At 44.6% G+C, this 18,476-nt stretch overlaps 2 protein-coding genes across 2 annotated transcripts; both read left to right on the top strand.

The window, feature by feature from the left end:
* Positions 1-5: 5 nt before the first annotated feature.
* Positions 6-4,786, top strand: LOC148363167 (receptor-type tyrosine-protein phosphatase beta-like; the record flags this gene model as incomplete). Its single annotated transcript, XM_088340610.1, has 8 exons — positions 6-255; positions 438-704; positions 774-1,037; positions 1,105-1,368; positions 1,434-1,697; positions 2,335-2,598; positions 2,661-2,951; positions 4,518-4,786. Coding segments are annotated over 8 exons (2,133 nt in total), but the record flags the coding sequence as incomplete, so codon positions are not given.
* Positions 4,787-7,914: 3,128 nt separating this feature from the next.
* Positions 7,915-18,138, top strand: LOC148363166 (receptor-type tyrosine-protein phosphatase beta-like). Its single transcript, XM_088340609.1, has 8 exons — positions 7,915-8,236; positions 11,163-11,444; positions 12,691-12,969; positions 14,253-14,411; positions 14,469-14,694; positions 16,413-16,516; positions 16,598-16,697; positions 17,971-18,138. Exons 1-8 carry the CDS (start codon positions 7,915-7,917, stop codon positions 18,104-18,106), a joined length of 1,608 nt encoding a protein of 535 aa, XP_088196735.1. The 3' UTR covers positions 18,107-18,138.
* The last annotated feature ends 338 nt before the right edge of the window (positions 18,139-18,476 follow it).

Genomic DNA, 18,476 nt, shown 5'->3' with positions numbered 1-18,476 from the left:
TTCAGCAACTTGGCATCCGTCGCTCGGACGAGTCGGCTGTGCACGTCCAGTGGCGTCCCCCGTGGGGGGAGTGGGACGGCTTCAAGGCGCTTATCAAAGCAGTCCAGTCCGACTCAGTCGAGGCCCGCAAGCTCCTCCCTCCGGAGGCTGTCGGCTGCGTCTTCAATGACCTTGCCTCTGGATGCCTGTATACTGTCACTGTGACAACCCACAGTGGCAACCTGAGTAGCTCGGCCTCAGTTGACACTTGGACCTGTAAGATTTTTCACGAAGTTTCTTATGGGATCAGGTATTTAGTTCGTGAAACCCCAGACTTTTAGACTGGTGTTTACAGTGTTTTACAATGAACCCTCGGTTCCCCAGTTATTTCATTTTTAGGTGGAGAACGCAAAGTGAAATTGCCGTTTTGTGTTTTTCTGACCTTGTGTCTCCCTTAGCACCGTCCCGGGTAAGCAGGCTTCAGCTTATGAATCTGGGAAGCACCGAGAGCCTCCTAGCTCAGTGGGAACGGACCAGTGGTGGCGTGGACATGTACCTTGTCCTGCTAGTTTGCGAGGGTAGTGTGATCAGGAACCAAAGCGTTCCGGCAGACGACACCAACCTGAGTTTCAGTGATCTGAAGCCTGGCAGGCTCTACAGGGTGGTGGTGACGACTGTCCATGCAGGACACCCGTCTAGGCAGGTAGTAGCCGAGGGCCGTACAGGTAAGGCTGTCAAAGAGACCAATGCCAAATCACTTTCTGTTGACGCCTCCATCCCCGCCCTTCCTCCAGTTCCAGCTGCTGTCGGCGAGATAACCGTCAGCAACAACGGGCGCACTGACTTCCTCAGCGTGTCCTGGGAACCAGCTCGGTGGGAGGTGGACAGTTACCTGGTAGCCCTGAGTCACCGAGACAAGATGGTCCACACTATTGCGGTCTCCAAATCCAATCACCAATGCACCTTCAGTTCTTTGGTGCCTGGACGCCTCTACGTTATTTGTGTCAGCACTCGCAGCGGAATTTTTCAAAACCGCACCTGTGTCCAGGAAAGGACGCGTAAGTGCAACTGACGGCAGGTTGAAAACTCGCTACACAAAGTTCTTACTCTGTTGGTGTTGCACAGAGCCGTCAAAGGTCCAGAATCCCACAGCGACACACGGCGCCCGCGACAACTTCCTCAAGGTGTACTGGCGTCCGGCTTCCGGAGACGTGGATTTGTACCGCGTGGTCATCGAGCATGACAATGAACCGCTTCAGAACCGGACCGTGTCCCGGTTGCGCAACGACTGCGTCTTTAAAGACCTGCTTCCGGGACGGCTCTACGCGGTGGTGGTCATTACCTGGAGTGGCAGCTACCAGGCCAGCGCCTCAACCCACGCTCATACCCGTGAGTATTTTGAAACCGTTTTTGGCTCTTGAGAACTGAGTTTACTCTGCGTTTTCTTTGTCCAGTCCCGGCTGCAGTGGGTTCCTTGCATGTGGCCCATCGATCTCCGCAAGCTCTTGTAGTGGCATGGACCTCTGCCCTTGGCGATGTGGATCACTACGAGGTGCAGCTGCTCTTCAATGACGTGAAAGTTTTCCCTCCGCTCACCGTGGGCGGTGACACAGGGGAGTGCCCGTTAACTTCATTGACGCCCGGACGACTCTACAAGGTCTTGGTCTCCACTTTCAGCGGACCAAACCAGAGAACCTGCTTCATTGAGGCCCGCACAGGTTGGGCACACACTGAAAAAACCTGGCTGTCTTTGGAAGGTGTGTTGCACCACCTAGTGAAGATTCCATCCTACATTAGTTGTGTCATTGACCCACAGGGGGTGGTGCTGAATCACACTGCAGAAACTCATATTAGTGCAAATAACAGTGGTCTTTATTCCGACAAGGTTCTGTACGCAGGAAGTCACGTAGCGACAGACGTGGTCCAAGATGCAGACGGAGGTTTGTTGGTCCAGTAAACTTGATCAGCGAAAGTGTCAGTCCAAGAGGTTGTCAGGCAGGCTGGTGATCTGGAAAAGCAGGCAGAGGTTTGGTACACTGGAAAGACGAGCCTGAAACAAGTGCTTAGGATTTGACAAGGAAGGCCACGAACTAGCATAGAGCCAAGGGCAAAGAGGGATTAAATAATGATGAGGAGAGTCACGATTGGAGAGAAATTAGGACATAGAAGCAAGAGGGAGGGAAAGAGAGGGAACCTACATAGACATAGGAATCACAATGCAGGAATGTGACAACTTTTTTGGCAGCTTTGCTGGTGCCGGTGACTGTTCCACAGCACGGGCAGCTTCCCCTTTCAAAACGCCAGCCACCGTCTCATCTTTTTGTGCTCCATTGTCAATGACTGTTGCTCGTTTAGTCCCAAGCCAGGTGCAGAACATCCACGTAAGCAATGGCGGACGCACGAGCAGTTTGACGGTGAGCTGGACGCCAGGGCAGGGCGATGTGGACCGGTACACTGTGTTCCTGCATAGGCTGGACCGCCAGCTGGACGCACGGACCATCCTCAGACACCAGAACCAGGTGGAGTTTGGCTCGCTCCAGCCGGGTCAGTTGTACCACGTGATGGTTCAGGCACACAGCGGTGACTTTTCCAGCAATCTAACCTCCAGCGGACGCACAGGTGAGCCTGCTTTCCCAAGAGAATTCCAACTTTTTCTCTAAAATGAACTGTGCTGTGCTTAGTCCCGGCGGCTGTCACAGGGCTGGTGGCAGAGAACCCGGTCGGCTCACGCAGCCTGCAGGCTAGTTGGAAGGAAGCTGCCGGAGTGTGGGATGGCTACTTCCTGCAGCTTCTAGACGAGCAGGGCATCGTTCTCAACGTATCACTTAACTCCACCCTCAATGCCTCACTGAGCTTCAGCCCAACCCGACACAATTTCGATGGCCTCACCCCAGGCCGGCTCTACGAGATCTTGGTCCGAACCACCAGTGGCGGATTACAAAGCGAGGCGCTGACCACACGGGCTCGCACACGTAAGTTTTTCTCTAAGAGAGGGCTTCTTAACTTGGGTTCAATCAAACCCTAAGGGTTTGATGAGGCAGTCTCAGGGGTTCTGTGGTACCTCTGCGGAAGTAAAGACCCACCGACTTATGTCTATACATCATGACACAGGCCACTTGGCCATCACTGGTTGCGAAAAATCACGTGACATTGCTTTGCCAATAAATGCACGCGGAATTTAGCTCGCTCAGGAGCGATAGGACATGGGAATTTTTGTAGTACTCACCGGCAAAACTCAAGGGACACTTCAATAAGCTGCATGGGGGGGTCAGATTCAGCTCGTTCCTGTTATGTCTTTTGCACTCTCATGCAGTTATGTACCAAATATCACCTAGCTTTACCGCTTGATTTTCTATTTGCACATACTACGGCAGTGAACCGCATTTCTTTTTTTACTTTGGCTTGGTGAGTTGATCTGTCGCTGCCCGTTTGTTTCATCATTTTATCGGTTCGCATTTGCGTCTCTTAACTCCGCTGCAGTGGCTGAACTTTTAATTTGCTAGCCTGCGTACGTGCACAACACGTTTAGGCTGGGCAATACTCAAACAATGTCAATACTATTTCTGAAGGAGTTTTGCCCAATACGAAACTACTGAGATATCTATACGCCCGGTTGAGCTAGGCTGACGCCCGAGATGTTACTTGAAGTGACCGAGGATACTTATAATTGATTTAAAGTGATCTAAAGTAATGACGCTGGGAACGGTCTGCAAGTTAAAGAAAACATATGTCTTTATTCTAGTTGACTTCCATTAAATTCCAATTACTACATTAAACACGGGCCATGAGAAACGAGAACCAACCAGCTTACAGTAGCATAGCCTAGCGTAGCATAGCCTAGCTAAGCATAGCCTCGCTTAGCATAGCCTAGCGTAGCGGTCAAAACCTTATAATAATAATAATTTCCTTTGTATTGTCATTCTTTGTAACAATGTACACAGAACGAAATGTCGATACACCTGACCCGTTGTAGCGAGCCGATGCAGCCGCAGCCAACAGAGGGCGCCGCCATTTTACCAATGTTATAAGTCTTAGGTATGACTCGGCCGAGGCGCGAATGCCATTCTGGGTCAGATATCTGTCTGACAACACATCAATCCTACCATTATACACTTACTTATTAATGTGCGCCACCCCATGGAATAAACAAAAATAACAGTCAATGACACCAATACATTTTGTCTCGTCATCTTATCTATGATTGGCTGGACGTTCACCATGCTATTTGACAATTAATTTGTTTATTTTACTGAAAAAAATTATTTTATTTGCTGAATCGATTTTTTTTTTTGTGTGTGCAAAGATGTAAGACTACCGCGCAATTGGGCAGACATGGAGCTTTGATGGAACATCGGTCTTAAAAAACAAACACATTTTAGATTACAGGTCGTTGGCTCTAACAGAGTTAAGAACCACTGCTCTAAAACCTTTGAGACTTTTTGTGATTATACAAAAAATTTCCCTAAACCCATGATTTGACTTGACTATGACCACGTGACTTGGTGCCAAGGATAACTTCCTCTTCCCACCCCTGTCAGGACCGGCGGCCGCCACCCAGCTGTCGGTCTTTGGGAACACCAGCACTAGTCTGGCCCTCCGCTGGTCTCGTCCAGCCGGTGACCTGGACTCATACGCTGTCCTCCTGTACGGCGCCGACCAGGTTCTCAGGGCTCAGCGCCGAGTCGGCCCGTTGAACTTGGACTGTTCCTTCCAGGGACTGCGGCCTGGTTCTGCTTATAAGATTGTGGTGGTAACACGCAGTGGAGAGATGAGTAACCAGTCCAGCATTTGGGCCGCTACAGGTTAGTGCACGATTTGGTGGTATGGCAATTCCATGGTAACGTCGTCCTCATGCAGTATTAATCCTGCTAGATGTAGAAATAATTGTATAATGAAATAATTACTTACAGATGTATACTATATAAATAAATAAACACAAAAATAGATATTGTAATACCGAGATCAGTGATAAACAAATCAGCTATTAATGTTTTGCTTCTTCTTACCTGGGGGAAGAAAGGCATTGCAGTTGATTAGGGTACTTGTTCATTAACCAATAGGTGAAAAATTCAACCAGTTCGACCCGCCCACTTATTTGAATAGAATTCTGTTGAAATAGATGCACACAGAAAAATAAACAAAGAGAAACATGACGGAATAATTGGCAAAACACACAACAACATAAATACCCGAAATAAAAAAATGAAAAAATAAACAACAAATAAAGAAGTAAATGCCAACATACAGAACAAAATAAACAAAAAAACTACACAAAAAATATACACGACAAAGAACATGACAAAATAAAAAATGGTAAAATGATTGACAAATTCCTGACAAACTACACAATGAAATACAGGATAAAATACTTGACAAAACACACATCAAGATAAAATACACGAAAAAACAAAATACACAACAAAATAAAATACATGACGAGACAAGACCAAATGCTCAACAAAATACACGACACAATAAAATGTACAACAAAATACACAATGAAATACAGAATATAATGAAATATACCACAAATACTTGATAAAATAAAAACAAAATACAGTCATACCTCTACTTACGAATTTAATTTATTCCGGGATGTCAAGACCAGAACGGAGACAGGACCCACTTGCGTTACGTTATTCTCAGTTTTATTGGGAAGAAAGGAAAGGATTGCACCCATGATCCGGTGATCGCGGGAAGCAGGTCGCTCTGAACGCGGAAGTGGCACTTCCGTGGCGAGCGATGGCGGTGTCGGGAATGCAAAAAACGTGGTCGGGATCAGCAACGAGTCGAAAGCCAGGAGAGGAAAGAGGACGTGGTCAAGATCAAAAAATGGGTTGAAGCCGGTGAACAGACGGGAGCAAAAACAGTAGTGAGTCAGGGTCGAAAAAGCTTGCCTAGAGTAAACTGGGGTTCGCAGATGGACTGACAACAGGTGACAGATAGATGTGGGTTTAAATAGTGACAGGGAGCCAATCAGAGTCTGAGGCAGTTAGCGCCAGAGGAGCGGGCACAGGTGCATCACATCGGAAATCATGACACGGGAGCAGATTTGTTACATGAAAAATTAGTAAGTAGAGGCGCCTTTTCAATGTAAATTTGCTAATCCGTTCCAAGAAATGCAAAACTATGATTTTTTGTTAATAAATCATAAAAAAAAGAATCAGAACATAAAACAAGTTACAAAAAAATACAATAGTAAACAAAAAACTTAAAACGAGAGGCACACAATGAACAAAATCAAGAAAGGGAATAACAAAAATATTTTCTTATTTTTTAACTGGCCTCTTTGTTTACTAGTCCTCAGCAGTGTAATTTTGGGAACTTATTTTCTTTTAATCCACAGAAGTAACAACTTCTCCATCTCATCATTCTCAGGCGATCTTTTCCTCGAAATGACAGAGAGGCCTTTGGAAGGAGCTGTACATTTAAGCGCTTCCTTCTGTTTAATAATCGTGGCGATCGTAGATGTATTATGGTCATATACTTTGGCGACATCACAAATACGCATACCCCTTCCATACCGTTCAATTATTTCCTGCTTGGTTGCAATGTCCAGAAAAACTCTTTTCTGTTTCTTGCTGCTCACTTTTCCTAATGTCGTTAATGTTTTGTATCGCTAGCATATAGTAGAGCACAGCAGTGTCTGAAATTCATGACAAAAAGTTAGCGGACACCAGGGCAGACAACTCTGAAAAGTTGCCTGCCCAGCCATAAAGTTGCCTGCCCCATTTTCACAACTTGAAACACAGTAAGACGATTAATTGCAAAAAAAAAAAAAAAAAAAAAAAAAAAAAACATTATTGCAAAATTAAACACTTATTAAGGATTGATCATCAGAATATATAACATAACAACACTTTAAAATTAAGTTTATTATAAATATTCTTATAACATCATTGCATGTTTATGACATCGCTGTTTTTCATCTGCCATCAGTATGTATTGACTGATCTTCATTCATGCAATGTTTGCGTTGCGTCGTCTGCTACAAGCCACGTAAACTCCTCTTTCCGCGATGCTTTTCATGTACGTTTACGATTTGTAGCGTCATAAATTATGTTAGTTTCTTTTGAATTTTTTTTCTGGGGCTGTGGTTTTGGCTTGATTCCTAACCACTTATCCATTTTTCTTGTTCTATGCGTCTACTTTGGAAAATAATATGGAAATGCATGACCGTATAACGCTCGGGAAAGTCCGGAAGCAGGAAGTTATTCGATGCGGGCTTCTGATTGGCTGACGAGTATGCAAATTGACAAACGAACCGAAATTCCCAAATTTCTTTCTCGAAAAAGTTGTCTGCCACCCGGGCAGAGACATTATGTAAGTTGTACGCCCGACGTAAAAGATGCATGCCCCGGCGTCCGGGCAGACGTTATTTCAGACACTGAGTACAGTACTGTTGACAGCGGGAATGGGATCGGAAGTGGACACAAAGAATAAGCGGTAGACACAAGAACATGCGGGCGCTCACGCATACGAATCGGATTGCCAGGTACAGTAATGCGTAGCACCGAAAGGCATCGCGCACGGTACTGGTCTTGTTTTCGTATCCTGAAAAATCGTACCGTGAGGACATTTTTTTACGCTCAGTTTGCTCGTAACCTGAAAAAAATCGTATGTAGAGACGTTCGTAAGGAGAGGTATGACTGTACATGACAAAACACCCAACAAAATCAATGACAAAATAAATGTCGAAATGAAAAAAATGACTCAATACGCAATTTAAAAAACTAAAACATGCAAAAAAAGACACATACGCAATAAAAAATGACCAGGTAAAGGACATAACACACAACAAACTACATGACAAAATACACAACAAAAGAATTAATGAACAAATTGCCTTCAAGTTGTATGTTTAAGTATCAGATGATTTATCTAGATGTTCATTTATTTATACAGCATATAGTTGTCTCCTCATTTCCGTCAGGAATGGTCCTCTGTATAACCTCCACTTCCTCAACCCCGTCGTGTTTTCTACCGCCAGTCCCGTCTGCCGTCACGTCTCTTCACATCGATGGCGGAATCCAATGCGATCGTCTTCGGGTTTATTGGTCTCGAGGCCCGGGCGACCTGGAAGGGTACCGGCTATCGCTGTCCGCCCCGAACGGCTCGCTACGAGCACAAACGCAGCTCGGTTCTGAAGTCACCGAGTTCACTTTTAGCAGCCTGACACCCGGTCGCCTTTACTGGGTCAACATACTCAGTCTGAGCAACAATCTTGCCAATGGTGTCAGCGCACAAGCCAGGACAGGTAGAGTCGCTTATTCAACCTAGAACCTCCCGCATCATTGTAGTTATAGTTTTTAAGGAAAGAGTCTGTTGGTTTAAGGCGGGGGTCAGCAACCAGAAACTCTGGAGCCACATATGGCTCTTTGTCACCCCCTAGTGGCACCATGGCGCCTTTACATATTATGATTTTGGGTTAAGAAAAACATGACACAAACATTCTTAACCTTTTCCAATTTTCTAACCCCTGGTTAAAGGTTAAGCCAACCCTAGTTAACGTTGACAAACATAATTGTGTCGATTCTTAAGGCTTTGATAAACCCAGACCCCTGGGACACAACATTGATCTGTTTTGAGGATGTAAATCGCTAAATAAAATTGCCATATAGCAGGGTATAGAAGCCTAAGGTAATTAGCTAAAGCGTGACAACCGAACCCCTGGTACCCCAGGTAATAAACATTAAAATAATAGATATAGCACACAAAAAATACTGCTTATGTGTAGTATACTGTATTTTCCGGACTGTAAGGCACGCCTAAAAACCCTAAGCAAGCCAGATATTATAAATGCGCCTTTTAACTCGGTGAGCCTTATAACCCTCAGAATAAGGCAGATGTGATTTGAAATGCTTACAATAATTCTAAGTATGTGTTACCATTTAAGGTTCTGCTGTAATATCGTTTTTGAGCAATGATTGATCAAATCAATTAACAACACTTGTATGATCCAGGAATCAAACCCGAGTGGTGGTAGAGCGTCTGCACTTTTCCACTAGGCCACGGGTCGGGAACCTTTTTTGACTCAGAGAGCCATAAAAGCACAATTTTTGGATTTTTTTTTCAGTGAGAGCCATATAATATATTTTAAGACTGAATTCAATTAAATGTGAGCATAACAAGCATCTTAATTTATTATTTTAAATAATGTTGTTATAATACTCACCATTAATGCGACTTCTGGTGCTGCATGGATTTGCTGATGGTTTTGTAGTCTGGTTGGTACTTAGTGAGTTTAAGCTTCATGCAGGCATTGAAATGATCTGAAATGATCTGCATTTATATAGCGCTTTTCAAGTGAATGACTTCCCAAAGCGCTTTACATTGTGCTTCACATTTCCCAATAGCGGCCGTGATCTGTGCAGCCATGTAAGGTGCTAACCTGCTTATTGGGGGTAATTGGGGGTTCAATGTCTTACCCAAGGACACTTCGACATGTAACACGGACAAGCCGGGATTCGAACTGGGATCCCTTAATCCTTAAACGATCGCTCTACCTCCTGAGCTACTGCCGCATTGAGACTTTCAGCCGTTAAACGAGGTCGTAGGTTGGACTTGATGTTTTTGAGATGTGAAAATGACTGCTCACATGAATACGTCGATCCAAACATTGTCAATACACCAATACTCACACGCCTCAGTGTGTGGTATGTGACTGGAAGCGCCTTCCAAGTTTTGAGAATCAGCTCGTCTTCGGGTTGAAGTTTGTTCATTTCTGTCCACATGTGCTTGCTCGCCAACTCCGCTTTCTGCCGTGCGATTCTTTCCAACTCTTCATTCAATGATTTGAACTTGTTCAACCTCATCTCTGAGGCCTTCAGGTCAACCACTTCTGCTTCAAAATCTACCAGGGAGACAACAGGAATGCAACTCAGGTCGGCTGTGTTCAGTGAACACTCGTTTGGATGGGTTTTGAACTTAAAAAGACCAGAGTGCTCACGAAATTCTCCAAAGCGCGCTTTGAACGACTGGAGGAGACCGGATGTAAAGCCAGCTAGCTGTTGCCTCTGTAAACTCTGTTTTTCAAAATGTAGTAAGCGACCTGTTTCAAGATCCTTGATGAAGAGCTCCAGCTTGTTTTCAAAAGCAAACACAGCGTGTTGAAGGGATAACACTGTATTTCCAACACCTTGCATTTTAACGTTGAGCTGGTTCAGATTTTCGGTAATATCCACGAGATAATATAACTTGAGGGGCCACTCAGTTTTTGCTAGCTCAGGATGCTCGTTGCTTTTCATTTCAAGGAAAGTCCGTATTTCGTTGAGGCAAGCCGCAAAACGGCTGAGCACCTTTCCTCTTGACAACCAGTGCACATTGCTGTGGAAAAGTAGACCGTGCAAAGGCGGCATGGCGTGTGTCGAAGGGCCGCTTTACATCCCAACGTTTCATTGATGCAATTTTGTCATTGCAAATTAGGCATACCTCTCCACGAAGACAAATTCTTCGGTCCATTCGTCCTGAAATGTACGATATTCATCATCTTTTTTTTCGTTTCGCCATCTTCTCTGTCAAAGGGTTAGCTTTGAGCTAATGACCAACGGCCAAGTGCCAAAGGACGCAAAATGGGGCGTGGAGCTGTGCCCCCAGCAACGGCCCAGTAACGGCCAATGTAGGGTATTATCATCCAATTAAAATAATAGACAATCTCTCATGCACTGCAACTCTGCACAAGACATGAGCAGTAGAAAATCAATGGATGGATTTAAACAAACAATCATTTTTTTAAACCCAAATCTGCGAGCCAGATTTGCGAGCCAGATGTTATCATCAAAAGAGCCACATCTGGCTCGCGAGCCATAGGTTCCCGACCCCTGCACTAGACCATCAGTGGTACACTGACACACGACAAAGAATTACACCTGATCATCATCACACAATTTTTACTGACAGTGAGAGGAACACTGATTTGCATAGTGCATTCTGATAGGTTAAACAGTATCTCCACTTCTTCACCAACGAATGGAGCAAGCTGTCTTTCAACAAAATACTAAACAAGCTCGTTTTCGTTTGCACAAGTATTAAGCTGAAATCTTATCTACACACAGGTATAAAGATCATCTCAGGGGCCATAGAAAATATTCTCGCGGGCCCCGTCCGACTCCGGGTCTTGACTTTGACATATATGGCTATGTATTGCTGTAGGTGTATTCACATGTTTTTTTTTCGATTTTCAGCCCCTAGGCCGCCAAGCGGGCTCATGTTGGGAGGAGTGACCAACACATCCCTGGAGGTGACCTGGACCGCCCCGCCCGACTGCGACTACGATGATTTCGACGTGCGTTGGACGCCAACCGACCAAGGCGTGGTGCTCAACCCTTACGGGAGCAACCGCTCGACCGGCCGCATCGTGAGAGGAATGTTCCCCGGACGGCTCTACAACTTCAGCTTGCGCACCGTTAGCGGGTGCCAGGGCGTGCCCTCCTACAGCCAGACTATCCAGCGCAGCATCCGTACCAGTGAGTGCGTCCGAGGACAAATATAGCTGCAACTAACGATGATTTAAATAGTCGAGTAGTCTTCTTCTACTGAAATGATTAGTTGGATAATCACATTCTTATTTTTTTCTTAAATTTAGCATGAAGTTGATTTAATTATGTGGAAAATGATAATGAACACAAGAAGAATGGGTACAATGAAAAATACATCTTTGGTATTTTTCTAGTTGCTGGTTTTTTGGGGGGGGGGGGTGTTTACAGTTTGTTCTGTGGGTTTTCATCATAAAGTGTCTTAACAGTGAAAATTCATTGATTAACGAGCGTTCATATACAAGATTCTGTGGAGATGTACAGCCAAATCGGTGTCTGTAGGTGAAACACCGGGACTGTAAACTACTTGAGACTGTGGCATTTATATTCTCGACCAAAACCATTCTTTTCTAGCATTGCTACAACTTCAAATATACTAAATCGAAACGTTTTGCAGGGGAGATCTTTCATCTTCAGGCCAGATATACTCATGAAAAGAGGCATATCTGGCTCCTGAGCCATACGTTCCCGACCCCTGCTATAAACCAAGAACAGGCTCATTACAGCAATAAAACAGTAAATAAAACAAATATGATCTGTATTTTGTGAAGTACAGTCAGTAATCTACTGCAAGGTCTTTTACCAAATTACTTCATGATTGTCAACAGTTGGAAATCAAATGGTTTTAACAACTGACGTTGGTCGTTTTTACCGTTTCCTCAACTGAAGTTTTTCTCTGCAGACTGCATGCATTTAATTTAAAATAAGTTTGTCAGCTAAAGTCTGGCATAATGCTCATGCTCTCTTTTATAGTGAAATATACACACATAAAATGTACAATGAATGTCATCAAAAGCGTATTGGCTTGAACCTTACTTGAATTTTCACCGAGGCGAGTCAGACTCCGTTTTTTTCAACTGTCTGACATGCATTTTACTGCCATGATACAGGAGGTCTGCTTTGCGTACAATGCAAGTGCTCTTTTTTTGTTGTATCCAGGCTAAAAGGATCCTAAACTTTTGAAGTTTTTTACGAGTACTGGATGTTGACGCTCACATTTCTGCATGTTTATGTTACTGTTCGAGACTGAGACGCTATTGACGCATGAATGACTCTCAGCAGTGATTATATTGAGAGATGCCTCACTCTGTTGGAAAAATGTGTCTGGCAACAATAGTTTTTGTCGGAAACGTCGACTAATCGACTCGGATTTTAAACTTTGCCTTATCTTCCACAGAACCGTCCCCCGTCCTGGGACTCCGCTGCCGTCCTCACAGCGCCACCTCAGTTTCCTGCTCTTGGGCGCCCCCAGAGGCCGACTTCGACTCCTACACCGTGGAGTGCGAGCACGAGGCTGACGGGCGCCTGGCGTACTCGCGTCGACGGGACCGGGGTTCGAACTCTCACATCATCGGCCCACTGGAGCCGCACAAGCGCTATCGCGTTTGCGTCAAAGTCGTCTCTGACAAAAGTGTCAGCGACCCGGCGAGGGACAGCGTGCTTACCATGATCGACCGTGAGTACCTGACCATTCCTGGGGGGCGTCAAAACAAGGCATGCTGGGAAAGAAATAATGCTTGTTACGGAAAATTGTAGACTGTCACGAACAACTTGGTCTGCTTGTTGACTTTCACAGTTCTAGAAAATCAATTTTAGGTCTGGTGAAAAGAAAAGGACGTAACGTCACTGCCACTGAGGGTTTTTTTTTTACGAATTTATGAAAGTAATGCAATGCGTATGTGATACTCAACATTTTGAAAAAAAAAATGGTATACCCCAGTGATTAAGGATCTAGGACCCCGAGGTCCGAAATGAAATGAAAAATGAAATGATCTGCATTTCCATAGCGCTTTTCAAGTCAATGACTTCCCAAAGCGCTTTACAGTGTGCTTCACATTTCCCAATAGCAGCCTAGTATTGCAGCCATGTAAGACGCTAACCATGCTTATTGGGGTTATTAGGAGTTCAGTGTCTTACCCAAGGACACTTCGACATGTAACACGGACAAGCCAGGAGAAGTACCAATGTTTAAGTCTTAGGTATGACAGAACCAGCGACCTCCCAGTCTCGGAGCGGGCGCCCTACCATCTAGGCTACCGAGCTGGTCTTGACACATCTCTGACGAGAGGGATGACGCTTTACAACGAAACGGTGACCAGAAGATGAAAGTGCTGCAACTAAGTCAGCTCAGGAGGTGTATCCTGCTACTGGTAACCATGGAAACCAGGATGATCTGTTTTATTTGGGGGAGCAAACCCTGTCCAAGAAAGCCCACAGAAAGGATTAGATTAGAAATCTCATTTTAAAACTCCTAGTTTCGAGGATTGTCATGCCCGTAACAGATTTCCTTGCTTTAAATGCCTTATCTTTCATAACTATCCACTTGTGAAGATTGTCATCCACTTAGAAGACCCATCCACTTTAAGCCCATCCTTATATTTGTTTATAGTCTGACCTTTGAATTGTTGAAATGATTCATGTGCCTTCTTCCTATTTCTTGATCATTGCAAGCTTTGTTTCCATAGTTATCATGTTTTTGATTCTTCAGCATCATCGCAAGCCTTGGATTCTAGTGAATAGTGAAAATTACTGCGTTGTAATCGCAGATCCGCAGTCTTTACAAAGCATACAATATTCTGGACTGAATAAAGAAAGACAATGACATTGTGGGAGGTAGTTCAGCTAATTGCCCATTGTTTTGTTCGTGATTCTGTGACACAAACCAATGGAATCATATATGACGTCGACCAATAGCAGACAGGAATTTTAAAGATGTAATTCGTCCTGTTTTCTGTTCAGGTCCTCCGGCGCCCCCTGTTAGCGCACGAGTGGATGGGGCTACGGCACTGGTCACCACCTCGTCCATCACCTTCGCCTTCAACTGCAGCTGGTTCAGCGACGCACATGGCGCTGTCCGCTTTTTCAGCGTGCTCATCACCGAGTCCCACGGCAGGAAAAGTCACTTATGCAATAATGCTTGTTTTCAACTGAGGCCACTAATCTTTTTCTGTTCAGGTGAGGGGGCGGCCCTCCCCGAACAGCGCCACCCTCTGCCCTCGTACGTCGACTACCTAGCCAACGTGTCCGTCAAGTCCTACCAGACGGCTCTGTTCACGGGTGGAGACACGTGCGACCGGCAGCTGGCCGTGGGAACGGGCACGGACGCCCTGGGGGGGTCATGCCAGAAGAAGCCCGGACCGCGCTTCTGCGACGGACCCCTGAAAGCTGCCACCGCTTACAGGTACATTACATAGGACAGAATTTCAGATCGGGGCCAGGAAACTTTCAAAGTACTGACCCCAATTTTTTTTACACAAATGGCGATACTTAATCTCCAATCAATACCATTACAGTAGGTCCCAAGGATACAACATTTGTCCAGTTTGAGGTGGGGATTGTAAGGTGAAATGGTCGTATGGTTGGGTATAAAAACCCATGCTAATTAGCTTATTCCTTCCGATAATAAGAAAGAAATAAAAAATTCATATAGCAAGTACTACTTGTGTTTAATATCCTTGTAGTATCCATGTAAAGGCAATAAAAATTGTTTCTACCTTTGATGTGATGTGACTTGAGCTGGTACAGTGGAGTTAATGGGTGGATGCAGAGTAGGGAGAAGACGGATTCAATGCCCTTAGAAGATTTCCTTGCTTTAATCACCCCATTTTAATAACATTTTCGATCGTCGATTGGTTACAAACATGCAACGTAGCGAGGGTAAAGATGTGCCTTCTTTGTACTGCTTGATATTCCCAAGCTTTGGTTCCCTTCGTTATCAACTTCTTGCTTCTCCTCTTAGCATCAATGCAAACCTTGGACCCATAGCCAATGAATGCAGTATAAAAAATACAGTATTGTATTGCGTATCATCCCCAAAACCCCCTCTCGCCATCACATCACCCCTGTCTTTCAGCAACTCCACTGGCTCCCAATCAACCATAGAATCAACTGCAAAATCCTCCTCTACACCTACATGGCCATTCGAAACCTTGCCCTCCCTACCTCTCCGACCTCTTTCACATTGCCATGCCCTCATACCATCCTCCTCCCTCTATCTCACTATACCCGCTGTCCGTCTCAGCTCCATGGGGAGCAGAGCTTTCAGCCGCTCTGCCCCCCAGCTCTGGAACTCATGACTGTCTGACCTCCGCAATTCTGCCACCCGTCCACCTTCAAATCCGGACTCAAAACCCACCTCTTCAGACTTGCTTTTTCATGATCATTTGCCTCACATACTGCCCCCTTTATAACTCCACTGTGTTTTTATTTGCTTTTTACTACTTACTTGTTTTATTCTTGCTTTATTCTTGCTGTTGTTTGTTACTATATGTACAGCGACCTTGGGTGTCTGTTGGGTCTAAAGAGACCACTGATGTGTGGTAGAGCTATGCAAATTAGCTAACTCTAAAAGGAAATTCAGGCAAAAACTTGTTTTGTTTTTTAACAACTGCAGCTAGAGAAGCGCGGGAGGAAAGGATAATTTACTCGCTCTCGTATCGCTGGCCACGCTCCTTCTGGCTTTTCTCCAGTCTGCCTTTGTGTTTTATTGAAATAAGAAGACATGGAAAAGTACTGGTATGTTGAGACAAATGGCAAAAGACCACCCGCCCCTGGAAAAATACCAACACCTTCAAACAAAGAAAGTAAGACTAAGGGACGCAAAAAAGGAACATCAAACTGATTAGAAATACACACCTTGAGCAAATACGTTTAAGCCTACTTTACAATGTCCTGAAAGGTGCTTTGAATCACAATGTATTATCGTGAGCTCGGGATGCTGTAACCCGGGGGTCTAACTGTACCAGTACCGCTGCCACCAATGAATGAAACCAACCTCCCTAAACAAAAGGGGAGGTAGTAGTTACTGGTATCAACAAATAGTACCTAAAATGGCCCCGATGTCAGCAAGGTGTGGCCTTTGAAGCCGATGGTGGTTAGTGTTTTTTCCTCTTTTTGCAGGTTGAGCGTGCGAGCATTCACGCGAGTGTACGAAGGCGCTCCGGAGGCGGAGGGGGCGCTCTTCACCGATACCCTAATGTCGTTGCCGGTGCGCACTGCAGCAGGTAAGCCTGCAGCCGCTCGCCTCCGTCAGGGGACCCCTCACTTTTCCCCGTGACCGCTCACATTTGCCTTCCTGCCCACAGAGCCTAGCGCTGCCTTAGCTGGAGGGATCAGTGCCGGTGTCTTCGCAGCGGTCGTTGTGGTGACTCTGGCCGCATTCCTTGTCCGCAAGCGGACCAAAACGTGAGTTGTCCCCACCCGACACTTGTTCTCGCTTAAATTTTGATGCTGTGTTTTTCAACTGGCGTGTCGCGACCGAAAAGTGGTTCATGGAGCCTTTTTTACAGTGGGTCACAGGCCTTTGTCTTGTGGGTTGAGGTTTTTGAGTTTTTCCTTGCCCTTATGTAGGTTTTAGATCAAGGGATGGGGGAATGTGGTTTGCAATAATCTGTGGTCTGTGAAACACTTTGAGACTCCTTATGATGAAGGGCTATCAAAATAAACATGACTTGACTTGACTTGCCAAAGTAATTATAAGGAAAGAAAACAAATTGAAGGTCAATTAAAATTGAATTTGATTGGATTGTCCCCCACATGTATTGTAACTGTTATCATGGCACTCCAGGGTAATAAGTCAAGTCAAGTCATGTTTATTTGAGACGCCCTTAATCACAAGGAGTCTCAAAGGACTGCACAGACCAAATATTATTGCAAACCACGGACTATTAGGACACTATCCCCTGATCTAAAACCTACACGAGGGCAAGGAAAAACTCTAAAACCTCAACATGAGGAAAATAAAGAAACCTTGAGAAGGGGCCGCACATGAGATAATCCCTCTTCCAGGATGACCAGGCTGCAATGGATTTTGCAATAACAAATAACTCATCAGAATATGGGTCATTCATAAGCTAAAGAATAGAAATAAAAGATTTAAATTAAGTAACACACATACAAAAATACATAATCCAATAAAATAGTTTCATTAAAAAGTAAATTTTATGTGGAAACAGTTCCATTAAATTTTAAATGTATACAATAAAAAATAAATTAATAGAAAACCTATTAAAAAATAGAAAACTAAATGGTGATGTCTAATTTGGGACTAAACCATGTCTACAATGCCTTTTTGCATGTCATCTGTGCCACTGGTGGTCCAGTGGAAAAGTGTCAGCACCCTCTATGGCGCGACCCGCAGTCAATTCCTGCTACAAATGACTTTTTGTGATTTTAATTAGTGATTCTAAATGACGGAATAATCATTTCACTGTACGCCGTAACACTATAACTTATATACACAAATATACACGGTAGCTCTTACTGTAGTCTCAATTTTATAGTCAATTTTATGCTCCAGTGTGCTATATGTATGAAAAATATATGACAAGACTATTGTTCATATGCCTTTTATAAACTGACGAATCTTATAGTGTGGAAAATACGGTATTACGTGTATTTTTGCTGAATATTTAAATCAATATTCTTTTTTTAATGAATGAATTTTTTTTACTTCTAGGATCTGCTCAGATCTACACACGGGAATATTAGTACTCGTCTTGGTTTTACAGGTCTTTTTTTTCTTATCAAAAAAACGTAATTATATGATACTATTACTGGTTTTAACTGGGGCAGCACGGCGACGCAGTGGTTAGCGCGTGTGCGGCACAGTTCTGAGGTCATGAGATCAAACCTCCTGTGTGGAGTCTGCATGTTCTCCCCGTGCTTGCATGGGTTTCCTCCGGCACTCCGGTTCCCTCCCACATTCCAAAAACATGCATGTCAGGTTAATTGGCTGTTTCAAATTGTCCCTGGGTACGAATGAGCGAGTGAATGAGTTGTCTGTCCCTATGTGGCCTGCGACTGGCTGGCAACCAGATTAGGGTGTGCCCTGCCCACTGCCCTATGATAGCTTGGATGGGCTGCAGCACGCCTGCAACCCGACTGAGGATAAGCGGTGCAGATAATGGATGGATGTATAGTTTTAACCGGACAAGTATTTCATTCAATACATTTGAAAAGTGG

This window comes from Urocampus carinirostris, chromosome 7, assembly GCF_059441175.1.
Source record: "Urocampus carinirostris isolate Australia breed hairy pipefish chromosome 7, RoL_Ucar_1.0, whole genome shotgun sequence".
NCBI lineage: Eukaryota > Metazoa > Chordata > Actinopteri > Syngnathiformes > Syngnathidae > Urocampus > Urocampus carinirostris.
This window is presented reverse-complemented; position numbering and strand designations above follow the sequence as displayed.

Coding starts and splice junctions, on each gene's coding strand:
- LOC148363166 (XM_088340609.1), top strand. CDS start 7,915: ATGGTCCTCTGTATAACCTCCACTTCCTCAACCCCGTCGTGTTTTCTA. Junction 8,237..11,162: donor CAGCGCACAAGCCAGGACAG/GTAGAGTCGCTT, acceptor TTCGATTTTCAG/CCCCTAGGCCGCCAAGCGGG. Junction 14,412..14,468: donor CGAGTCCCACGGCAGGAAAA/GTCACTTATGCA, acceptor TTTTCTGTTCAG/GTGAGGGGGCGGCCCTCCCC.